A 13106-nucleotide genomic window follows, 5' to 3' on the forward strand; every position below is an offset into this window, starting at 1 on the left:
TCTATACTTTTGTACTTTCGTTATTTCTGTTACAAAGTGTAATTCTGTCGTAGTTAACTATCTATACTTTGTACTTTCGTTATTTCTGTTACAAAGTGTAATTCTGTCGTAGTTAACTATCTATACTTTTGTACTTTCGTTATTTCTGTTACAAAGTGTAATTCTGTCGTAGTTAACTATCTATACTCTTGTACTTTCGTTATTTCTGTTACAAAGTGTAATTCTGTCGTAGTTAACTATCTATACTTTTGTACTTTCGTTATTTCTGTTACAAAGTGTAATTCTGTCGTAGTTAACTATCTATACTTTGTACTTTCGTTATTTCTGTTACAAAGTGTAATTCTGTCGTAGTTAACTATCTATACTTTTGTACTTTCGTTATTTCTGTTACAAAGTGTAATTCTGTCGTAGTTAACTATCTATACTTTTGTACTTTCGTTATTTCTGTTACAAAGTGTAATTCTGTCGTAGTTAACTATCTATACTTTTGTACTTTCGTTATTTCTGTTACAAAGTGTAATTCTGTCGTAGTTAACTATCTATACTTTTGTACTTTCGTTATTTCTGTTACAAAGTGTAATTCTGTCGTAGTTAACTATCTATACTTTTGTACTTTCGTTATTTCTGTTACAAAGTGTAATTCTGTCGTAGTTAACTATCTATACTCTTGTACTTTCGTTATTTCTGTTACAAAGTGTAATTCTGTCGTAGTTAACTATCTATACTTTTGTACTTTCGTTATTTCTGTTACAAAGTGTAATTCTGTCGTAGTTAACTATCTATACTTTTGTACTTTCGTTATTTCTGTTACAAAGTGTAATTCTGTCGTAGTTAACTATCTATACTTTTGTACTTTCGTTATTTCTGTTACAAAGTGTAATTCTGTCGTAGTTAACTATCTATACTTTTGTACTTTCGTTATTTCTGTTACAAAGTGTAATTCTGTCGTAGTTAACTATCTATACTTTTGTACTTTCGTTATTTCTGTTACAAAGTGTAATTCTGTCGTAGTTAACTATCTATACTTTTGTACTTTCGTTATTTCTGTTACAAAGTGTAATTCTGTCGTAGTTAACTATCTATACTTTTGTACTTTCGTTATTTCTGTTACAAAGTGTAATTCTGTCGTAGTTAACTATCTATACTTTTGTACTTTCGTTATTTCTGTTACAAAGTGTAATTCTGTCGTAGTTAACTATCTATACTTTTGTACTTTCGTTATTTCTGTTACAAAGTGTAATTCTGTCGTAGTTAACTATCTATACTTTTGTACTTTCGTTATTTCTGTTACAAAGTGTAATTCTGTCGTAGTTAACTATCTATACTTTTGTACTTTCGTTATTTCTGTTACAAAGTGTAATTCTGTCGTAGTTAACTATCTATACTTTTGTACTTTCGTTATTTCTGTTACAAAGTGTAATTCTGTCGTAGTTAACTATCTATACTTTTGTACTTTCGTTATTTCTGTTACAAAGTGTAATTCTGTCGTAGTTAACTATCTATACTTTTGTACTTTCGTTATTTCTGTTACAAAGTGTAATTCTGTCGTAGTTAACTATCTATACTTTTGTACTTTCGTTATTTCTGTTACAAAGTGTAATTCTGTCGTAGTTAACTATCTATACTTTTGTACTTTCGTTATTTCTGTTACAAAGTGTAATTCTGTCGTAGTTAACTATCTATACTTTTGTACTTTCGTTATTTCTGTTACAAAGTGTAATTCTGTCGTAGTTAACTATCTATACTTTTGTACTTTCGTTATTTCTGTTACAAAGTGTAATTCTGTCGTAGTTAACTATCTATACTCTTGTACTTTCGTTATTTCTGTTACAAAGTGTAATTCTGTCGTAGTTAACTATCTATACTTTTGTACTTTCGTTATTTCTGTTACAAAGTGTAATTCTGTCGTAGTTAACTATCTATACTTTTGTACTTTCGTTATTTCTGTTACAAAGTGTAATTCTGTCGTAGTTAACTATCTATACTCTTGTACTTTCGTTATTTCTGTTACAAAGTGTAATTCTGTCGTAGTTAACTATCTATACTCTTGTACTTTCGTTATTTCTGTTACAAAGTGTAATTCTGTCGTAGTTAACTATCTATACTCTTGTACTTTCGTTATTTCTGTTACAAAGTGTAATTCTGTCGTAGTTAACTATCTATACTTTTGTACTTTCGTTATTTCTGTTACAAAGTGGAATTCTGTCGTAGTTAACTATCTATACTTTTGTACTTTCGTTATTTCTGTTACAAAGTGGAATTCTGTCGTAGTTAACTATCTATACTTTTGTACTTTCGTTATTTCTGTTACAAAGTGTAATTCTGTCGTAGTTAACTATCTATACTTTTGTACTTTCGTTATTTCTGTTACAAAGTGTAATTCTGTCGTAGTTAACTATCTATACTTTTGTACTTTCGTTATTTCTGTTACAAAGTGTAATTCTGTCGTAGTTAACTATCTATACTTTTGTACTTTCGTTATTTCTGTTACAAAGTGTAATTCTGTCGTAGTTAACTATCTATACTCTTGTACTTTCGTTATTTCTGTTACAAAGTGTAATTCTGTCGTAGTTAACTATCTATACTTTTGTACTTTCGTTATTTCTGTTACAAAGTGTAATTCTGTCGTAGTTAACTATCTATACTTTTGTACTTTCGTTATTTCTGTTACAAAGTGTAATTCTGTCGTAGTTAACTATCTATACTTTTGTACTTTCGTTATTTCTGTTACAAAGTGTAATTCTGTCGTAGTTAACTATCTATACTTTTGTACTTTCGTTATTTCTGTTACAAAGTGTAATTCTGTCGTAGTTAACTATCTATACTTTTGTACTTTCGTTATTTCTGTTACAAAGTGTAATTCTGTCGTAGTTAACTATCTATACTCTTGTACTTTCGTTATTTCTGTTACAAAGTGTAATTCTGTCGTAGTTAACTATCTATACTCTTGTACTTTCGTTATTTCTGTTACAAAGTGTAATTCTGTCGTAGTTAACTATCTATACTTTTGTACTTTCGTTATTTCTGTTACAAAGTGTAATTCTGTCGTAGTTAACTATCTATACTTTTGTACTTTCGTTATTTCTGTTACAAAGTGTAATTCTGTCGTAGTTAACTATCTATACTTTTGTACTTTCGTTATTTCTGTTACAAAGTGTAATTCTGTCGTAGTTAACTATCTATACTTTTGTACTTTCGTTATTTCTGTTACAAAGTGTAATTCTGTCGTAGTTAACTATCTATACTCTTGTACTTTCGTTATTTCTGTTACAAAGTGTAATTCTGTCGTAGTTAACTATCTATACTTTTGTACTTTCGTTATTTCTGTTACAAAGTGTAATTCTGTCGTAGTTAACTATCTATACTTTTGTACTTTCGTTATTTCTGTTACAAAGTGGAATTCTGTCGTAGTTAACTATCTATACTTTTGTACTTTCGTTATTTCTGTTACAAAGTGTAATTCTGTCGTAGTTAACTATCTATACTCTTGTACTTTCGTTATTTCTGTTACAAAGTGTAATTCTGTCGTAGTTAACTATCTATACTTTTGTACTTTCGTTATTTCTGTTACAAAGTGTAATTCTGTCGTAGTTAACTATCTATACTTTTGTACTTTCGTTATTTCTGTTACAAAGTGTAATTCTGTCGTAGTTAACTATCTATACTCTTGTACTTTCGTTATTTCTGTTACAAAGTGTAATTCTGTCGTAGTTAACTATCTATACTCTTGTACTTTCGTTATTTCTGTTACAAAGTGGAATTCTGTCGTAGTTAACTATCTATACTCTTGTACTTTCGTTATTTCTGTTACAAAGTGTAATTCTGTCGTAGTTAACTATCTATACTTTTGTACTTTCGTTATTTCTGTTACAAAGTGTAATTCTGTCGTAGTTAACTATCTATACTTTTGTACTTTCGTTATTTCTGTTACAAAGTGTAATTCTGTCGTAGTTAACTATCTATACTCTTGTACTTTCGTTATTTCTGTTACAAAGTGTAATTCTGTCGTAGTTAACTATCTATACTCTTGTACTTTCGTTATTTCTGTTACAAAGTGTAATTCTGTCGTAGTTAACTATCTATACTTTTGTACTTTCGTTATTTCTGTTACAAAGTGTAATTCTGTCGTAGTTAACTATCTATACTCTTGTACTTTCGTTATTTCTGTTACAAAGTGTAATTCTGTCGTAGTTAACTATCTATACTTTTGTACTTTCGTTATTTCTGTTACAAAGTGTAATTCTGTCGTAGTTAACTATCTATACTCTTGTACTTTCGTTATTTCTGTTACAAAGTGGAATTCTGTCGTAGTTAACTATCTATACTCTTGTACTTTCGTTATTTCTGTTACAAAGTGTAATTCTGTCGTAGTTAACTATCTATACTCTTGTACTTTCGTTATTTCTGTTACAAAGTGTAATTCTGTCGTAGTTAACTATCTATACTTTTGTACTTTCGTTATTTCTGTTACAAAGTGTAATTCTGTCGTAGTTAACTATCTATACTCTTGTACTTTCGTTATTTCTGTTACAAAGTGGAATTCTGTCGTAGTTAACTATCTATACTTTTGTACTTTCGTTATTTCTGTTACAAAGTGTAATTCTGTCGTAGTTAACTATCTATACTCTTGTACTTTCGTTATTTCTGTTACAAAGTGTAATTCTGTCGTAGTTAACTATCTATACTCTTGTACTTTCGTTATTTCTGTTACAAAGTGTAATTCTGTCGTAGTTAACTATCTATACTCTTGTACTTTCGTTATTTCTGTTACAAAGTGTAATTCTGTCGTAGTTAACTATCTATACTTACTTTGTACTTTCGTTATTTCTGTTACAAAGTGGAATTCTGTCGTAGTTAACTATCTATACTTTTGTACTTTCGTTATTTCTGTTACAAAGTGGAATTCTGTCGTAGTTAACTATCTATACTTTTGTACTTTCGTTATTTCTGTTACAAAGTGGAATTCTGTCGTAGTTAACTATCTATACTTTTGTACTTTCGTTATTTCTGTTACAAAGTGGAATTCTGTCGTAGTTAACTATCTATACTTTTGTACTTTCGTTATTTCTGTTACAAAGTGTAATTCTGTCGTAGTTAACTATCTATACTCTTGTACTTTCGTTATTTCTGTTACAAAGTGTAATTCTGTCGTAGTTAACTATCTATACTTTTGTACTTTCGTTATTTCTGTTACAAAGTGTAATTCTGTCGTAGTTAACTATCTATACTTTTGTACTTTCGTTATTTCTGTTACAAAGTGTAATTCTGTCGTAGTTAACTATCTATACTTTTGTACTTTCGTTATTTCTGTTACAAAGTGTAATTCTGTCGTAGTTAACTATCTATACTTTTTGTACTTTCGTTATTTCTGTTACAAAGTGGAATTCTGTCGTAGTTAACTATCTATACTCTTGTACTTTCGTTATTTCTGTTACAAAGTGTAATTCTGTCGTAGTTAACTATCTATACTCTTGTACTTTCGTTATTTCTGTTACAAAGTGTAATTCTGTCGTAGTTAACTATCTATACTTTTGTACTTTCGTTATTTCTGTTACAAAGTGTAATTCTGTCGTAGTTAACTATCTATACTCTTGTACTTTCGTTATTTCTGTTACAAAGTGGAATTCTGTCGTAGTTAACTATCTATACTTTTGTACTTTCGTTATTTCTGTTACAAAGTGTAATTCTGTCGTAGTTAACTATCTATACTCTTGTACTTTCGTTATTTCTGTTACAAAGTGTAATTCTGTCGTAGTTAACTATCTATACTCTTGTACTTTCGTTATTTCTGTTACAAAGTGTAATTCTGTCGTAGTTAACTATCTATACTCTTGTACTTTCGTTATTTCTGTTACAAAGTGTAATTCTGTCGTAGTTAACTATCTATACTTTTGTACTTTCGTTATTTCTGTTACAAAGTGTAATTCTGTCGTAGTTAACTATCTATACTCTTGTACTTTCGTTATTTCTGTTACAAAGTGTAATTCTGTCGTAGTTAACTATCTATACTCTTGTACTTTCGTTATTTCTGTTACAAAGTGTAATTCTGTCGTAGTTAACTATCTATACTCTTGTACTTTCGTTATTTCTGTTACAAAGTGTAATTCTGTCGTAGTTAACTATCTATACTTTTGTACTTTCGTTATTTCTGTTACAAAGTGTAATTCTGTCGTAGTTAACTATCTATACTCTTGTACTTTCGTTATTTCTGTTACAAAGTGTAATTCTGTCGTAGTTAACTATCTATACTCTTGTACTTTCGTTATTTCTGTTACAAAGTGTAATTCTGTCGTAGTTAACTATCTATACTCTTGTACTTTCGTTATTTCTGTTACAAAGTGGAATTCTGTCGTAGTTAACTATCTATACTCTTGTACTTTCGTTATTTCTGTTACAAAGTGGAATTCTGTCGTAGTTAACTATCTATACTTTTGTACTTTCGTTATTTCTGTTACAAAGTGGAATTCTGTCGTAGTTAACTATCTATACTTTTGTACTTTCGTTATTTCTGTTACAAAGTGGAATTCTGTCGTAGTTAACTATCTATACTCTTGTACTTTCGTTATTTCTGTTACAAAGTGGAATTCTGTCGTAGTTAACTATCTATACTTTTGTACTTTCGTTATTTCTGTTACAAAGTGGAATTCTGTCGTAGTTAACTATCTATACTTTTGTACTTTCGTTATTTCTGTTACAAAGTGGAATTCTGTCGTAGTTAACTATCTATACTTTTGTACTTTCGTTATTTCTGTTACAAAGTGGAATTCTGTCGTAGTTAACTATCTATACTTTTGTACTTTCGTTATTTCTGTTACAAAGTGGAATTCTGTCGTAGTTAACTATCTATACTCTTGTACTTTCGTTATTTCTGTTACAAAGTGGAATTCTGTCGTAGTTAACTATCTATACTCTTGTACTTTCGTTATTTCTGTTACAAAGTGTAATTCTGTCGTAGTTAACTATCTATACTTTTGTACTTTCGTTATTTCTGTTACAAAGTGTAATTCTGTCGTAGTTAACTATCTATACTCTTGTACTTTCGTTATTTCTGTTACAAAGTGTAATTCTGTCGTAGTTAACTATCTATACTCTTGTACTTTCGTTACTTTCAAAGTTATTAATTCTATCTATACTATACTTGTACTTTCGTTATTTCTGTTACAAAGTGGAATTCTGTCGTAGTTAACTATCTATACTTTTGTACTTTCGTTATTTCTGTTACAAAGTGTAATTCTGTCGTAGTTAACTATCTATACTTTGTACTTTCGTTATTTCTGTTACAAAGTGTAATTCTGTCGTAGTTAACTATCTATACTTTTGTACTTTCGTTATTTCTGTTACAAAGTGTAATTCTGTCGTAGTTAACTATCTATACTCTTGTACTTTCGTTATTTCTGTTACAAAGTGTAATTCTGTCGTAGTTAACTATCTATACTCTTGTACTTTCGTTATTTCTGTTACAAAGTGTAATTCTGTCGTAGTTAACTATCTATACTTTTGTACTTTCGTTATTTCTGTTACAAAGTGTAATTCTGTCGTAGTTAACTATCTATACTTTTGTACTTTCGTTATTTCTGTTACAAAGTGTAATTCTGTCGTAGTTAACTATCTATACTTTTGTACTTTCGTTATTTCTGTTACAAAGTGTAATTCTGTCGTAGTTAACTATCTATACTCTTGTACTTTCGTTATTTCTGTTACAAAGTGTAATTCTGTCGTAGTTAACTATCTATACTCTTGTACTTTCGTTATTTCTGTTACAAAGTGTAATTCTGTCGTAGTTAACTATCTATACTTTTGTACTTTCGTTATTTCTGTTACAAAGTGTAATTCTGTCGTAGTTAACTATCTATACTTTTGTACTTTCGTTATTTCTGTTACAAAGTGTAATTCTGTCGTAGTTAACTATCTATACTTTTGTACTTTCGTTATTTCTGTTACAAAGTGTAATTCTGTCGTAGTTAACTATCTATACTCTTGTACTTTCGTTATTTCTGTTACAAAGTGGAATTCTGTCGTAGTTAACTATCTATACTCTTGTACTTTCGTTATTTCTGTTACAAAGTGTAATTCTGTCGTAGTTAACTATCTATACTTTTGTACTTTCGTTATTTCTGTTACAAAGTGTAATTCTGTCGTAGTTAACTATCTATACTTTTGTACTTTCGTTATTTCTGTTACAAAGTGTAATTCTGTCGTAGTTAACTATCTATACTTTTGTACTTTCGTTATTTCTGTTACAAAGTGTAATTCTGTCGTAGTTAACTATCTATACTCTTGTACTTTCGTTATTTCTGTTACAAAGTGGAATTCTGTCGTAGTTAACTATCTATACTTTTGTACTTTCGTTATTTCTGTTACAAAGTGTAATTCTGTCGTAGTTAACTATCTATACTCTTGTACTTTCGTTATTTCTGTTACAAAGTGGAATTCTGTCGTAGTTAACTATCTATACTTTTGTACTTTCGTTATTTCTGTTACAAAGTGGAATTCTGTCGTAGTTAACTATCTATACTTTTGTACTTTCGTTATTTCTGTTACAAAGTGGAATTCTGTCGTAGTTAACTATCTATACTTTTGTACTTTCGTTATTTCTGTTACAAAGTGGAATTCTGTCGTAGTTAACTATCTATACTTTTGTACTTTCGTTATTTCTGTTACAAAGTGGAATTCTGTCGTAGTTAACTATCTATACTTTTGTACTTTCGTTATTTCTGTTACAAAGTGGAATTCTGTCGTAGTTAACTATCTATACTTTTGTACTTTCGTTATTTCTGTTACAAAGTGTAATTCTGTCGTAGTTAACTATCTATACTCTTGTACTTTCGTTATTTCTGTTACAAAGTGGAATTCTGTCGTAGTTAACTATCTATACTCTTGTACTTTCGTTATTTCTGTTACAAAGTGTAATTCTGTCGTAGTTAACTATCTATACTTTTGTACTTTCGTTATTTCTGTTACAAAGTGTAATTCTGTCGTAGTTAACTATCTATACTCTTGTACTTTCGTTATTTCTGTTACAAAGTGTAATTCTGTCGTAGTTAACTATCTATACTTTTGTACTTTCGTTATTTCTGTTACAAAGTGTAATTCTGTCGTAGTTAACTATCTATACTCTTGTACTTTCGTTATTTCTGTTACAAAGTGGAATTCTGTCGTAGTTAACTATCTATACTTTTGTACTTTCGTTATTTCTGTTACAAAGTGTAATTCTGTCGTAGTTAACTATCTATACTCTTGTACTTTCGTTATTTCTGTTACAAAGTGTAATTCTGTCGTAGTTAACTATCTATACTCTTGTACTTTCGTTATTTCTGTTACAAAGTGTAATTCTGTCGTAGTTAACTATCTATACTTTTGTACTTTCGTTATTTCTGTTACAAAGTGTAATTCTGTCGTAGTTAACTATCTATACTCTTGTACTTTCGTTATTTCTGTTACAAAGTGTAATTCTGTCGTAGTTAACTATCTATACTCTTGTACTTTCGTTATTTCTGTTACAAAGTGTAATTCTGTCGTAGTTAACTATCTATACTCTTGTACTTTCGTTATTTCTGTTACAAAGTGTAATTCTGTCGTAGTTAACTATCTATACTTTTGTACTTTCGTTATTTCTGTTACAAAGTGTAATTCTGTCGTAGTTAACTATCTATACTCTTGTACTTTCGTTATTTCTGTTACAAAGTGTAATTCTGTCGTAGTTAACTATCTATACTCTTGTACTTTCGTTATTTCTGTTACAAAGTGTAATTCTGTCGTAGTTAACTATCTATACTCTTGTACTTTCGTTATTTCTGTTACAAAGTGGAATTCTGTCGTAGTTAACTATCTATACTTTTGTACTTTCGTTATTTCTGTTACAAAGTGGAATTCTGTCGTAGTTAACTATCTATACTCTTGTACTTTCGTTATTTCTGTTACAAAGTGGAATTCTGTCGTAGTTAACTATCTATACTTTTGTACTTTCGTTATTTCTGTTACAAAGTGGAATTCTGTCGTAGTTAACTATCTATACTTTTGTACTTTCGTTATTTCTGTTACAAAGTGGAATTCTGTCGTAGTTAACTATCTATACTTTTGTACTTTCGTTATTTCTGTTACAAAGTGTAATTCTGTCGTAGTTAACTATCTATACTCTTGTACTTTCGTTATTTCTGTTACAAAGTGGAATTCTGTCGTAGTTAACTATCTATACTCTTGTACTTTCGTTATTTCTGTTACAAAGTGTAATTCTGTCGTAGTTAACTATCTATACTCTTGTACTTTCGTTATTTCTGTTACAAAGTGTAATTCTGTCGTAGTTAACTATCTATACTTTTGTACTTTCGTTATTTCTGTTACAAAGTGTAATTCTGTCGTAGTTAACTATCTATACTCTTGTACTTTCGTTATTTCTGTTACAAAGTGGAATTCTGTCGTAGTTAACTATCTATACTTTTGTACTTTCGTTATTTCTGTTACAAAGTGTAATTCTGTCGTAGTTAACTATCTATACTCTTGTACTTTCGTTATTTCTGTTACAAAGTGTAATTCTGTAGTAGTTAACTATCTATACTCTTGTACTTTCGTTATTTCTGTTACAAAGTGTAATTCTGTCGTAGTTAACTATCTATACTCTTGTACTTTCGTTATTTCTGTTACAAAGTGTAATTCTGTAGTAGTTAACTATCTATACTTTTGTACTTTCGTTATTTCTGTTACAAAGTGTAATTCTGTAGTAGTTAACTATCTATACTCTTGTACTTTCGTTATTTCTGTTACAAAGTGTAATTCTGTAGTAGTTAACTATCTATACTCTTGTACTTTCGTTATTTCTGTTACAAAGTGTAATTCTGTCGTAGTTAACTATCTATACTTTTGTACTTTCGTTATTTCTGTTACAAAGTGTAATTCTGTAGTAGTTAACTATCTATACTCTTGTACTTTCGTTATTTCTGTTACAAAGTGTAATTCTGTCGTAGTTAACTATCTATACTCTTGTACTTTCGTTATTTCTGTTACAAAGTGTAATTCTGTCGTAGTTAACTATCTATACTCTTGTACTTTCGTTATTTCTGTTACAAAGTGGAATTCTGTCGTAGTTAACTATCTATACTCTTGTACTTTCGTTATTTCTGTTACAAAGTGGAATTCTGTCGTAGTTAACTATCTATACTCTTGTACTTTCGTTATTTCTGTTACAAAGTGTAATTCTGTCGTAGTTAACTATCTATACTTTTGTACTTTCGTTATTTCTGTTACAAAGTGTAATTCTGTCGTAGTTAACTATCTATACTCTTGTACTTTCGTTATTTCTGTTACAAAGTGTAATTCTGTCGTAGTTAACTATCTATACTCTTGTACTTTCGTTATTTCTGTTACAAAGTGGAATTCTGTCGTAGTTAACTATCTATACTCTTGTACTTTCATTATTTCTGTTACAAAGTGGAATTCTGTCGTAGTTAAATATCTATACTCTTGTACTTTCGTTATTTCTGTTATAAAGTGTAATTCTGTCGTAGTTAACTATCTATACTTTTGTACTTTCGTTATTTCTGTTACAAAGTGTAATTCTGTCGTAGTTAACTATCTATACTCTTGTACTTTCGTTATTTCTGTTACAAAGTGGAATTCTGTCGTAGTTAACTATCTGTACTCTTGTACTTTCATTATTTCTGTTACAAAGTGGAATTCTGTCGTAGTTAAATATCTATACTCTTGTACTTTCGTTATTTCTGTTACAAAGTGTAATTCTGTCGTAGTTAACTATCTATACTCTTGTATTTTCGTTATTTCTGTTTCATTCTAGCTTTTAAAATCATTAACATATTTTAAAGAACTTTAAACGAAGTAATACAAGTGATTCCCATTGTTAAAGAGTCTTTTCAGGTAATGTTACCTTTAGTTTCATATATTTAATTTTGTTACTCACATTTAGTCCTGCATTTGTATTGGAAATGCATTCTATCGAATCGCAGTGATCGTTAAAGTTTATATTCGTAACTGTGTATTTTTTTATGCTAATATTTTGAACGCTTTATTTTAGATAGGTGCCAATATTCTCCTGTTCTTCTGTGTTAATATTCTTGGTGTCATATCTTTCTACTACGCTGAAAGACAACTAAGACAGGCCTTTTTAGAAACTCGCCAAAGTCTGGAGGCGAAACTAATTTTAGAGGAAGAATCACAGGAACAAGTATGTTAATTATTATGTTGTGAGAAAAGAAAACATGTTTCTGATTAACATTTATGTTTTTCAAGGTATGCGGGTGTGCTACTTAATATATGTGACATACTAAAACAATAGCCCGGCATGGCCAGGTGGGTTAAGATGCGCGACTCGTAATTTGAGTGTCGCGGGTTTGAATCCCCGTCGCACCAAACATGTTCGCCCTTTCACCCGTGGGGGCGTTATAATGTTTCGGTCAATCCCACTATTCGTTGGTAAAAGCGTAGCCCAAGAGTTGGCGGTGGGTGGTGATGACTAGCAGCCCTCCCTCTAGTCTTACACTGCAAAATTAGGGACGGCTAGTGCAGATGACGCTCGTGTAGCTTTGAGCGAAATTAAAAAAACACAAACAAATAAACTCTCAAATATTGTTGTTGTTTCCTTATACAATATACTATTATGTTTACATTGTTAAGAACTGTTTGGGTTTATCTGGTGTAACTTTTAAAAACAAGCTTTTTTTCTCTTTCTCACTAGATATATTTGTTGAAACACTGACTGTAACAGAAACTGTTCTTTCTCACCAGCTGTACTTGTTGAAATACTGACTGTAACAGAAACTGTTCTTTCTCATCAGCTGTATTTGTTAACATGTTTTAATTTCAAGAAGTGTTTTTTATCCTTCACAGGAAAGACTACTACTGTCCGTTCTGCCTCAACACCTGGCAGCTGAGATTCGACAGGACCTGGGGGCAGTCGTCACTGGCCAGTTTAAGAAGATTTATATGAGCCGACATGAGAACGTTAGGTAAGTAATGTCTTGTGTATTGCAGGTGAGTAATGTACCGTGTATTATTAACTACACGTCAGAATTTGTGTTGCTTATCCTGTCGTGTCATTTGAATTTCAAGATGTTTTGCTGCCAATGCCAACCTGTCTGGAAGCAACTCTAAGAAAA

The 13106-nt window shown here is 30.2% G+C and overlaps 1 protein-coding gene across 1 annotated transcript in view; it reads left to right on the top strand.

Moving 5' to 3' along the window:
* LOC143246606 (adenylate cyclase type 3-like) overlaps positions 1–13106 on the top strand; it is a 172692-nt gene that overhangs the window by 65451 nt on the left and 94135 nt on the right. The window contains exons 3-4 of the mRNA XM_076493625.1: positions 12026–12175; positions 12838–12956. Of these exons, the coding sequence (XP_076349740.1) occupies positions 12026–12175; positions 12838–12956 (269 nt within the window). The remainder of the gene's footprint in view (positions 1–12025; positions 12176–12837; positions 12957–13106) is intronic.

The sequence above is a fragment of the Tachypleus tridentatus genome, chromosome 3, assembly GCF_004210375.1.
Source record: "Tachypleus tridentatus isolate NWPU-2018 chromosome 3, ASM421037v1, whole genome shotgun sequence".
Lineage (NCBI taxonomy): Eukaryota > Metazoa > Arthropoda > Merostomata > Xiphosura > Limulidae > Tachypleus > Tachypleus tridentatus.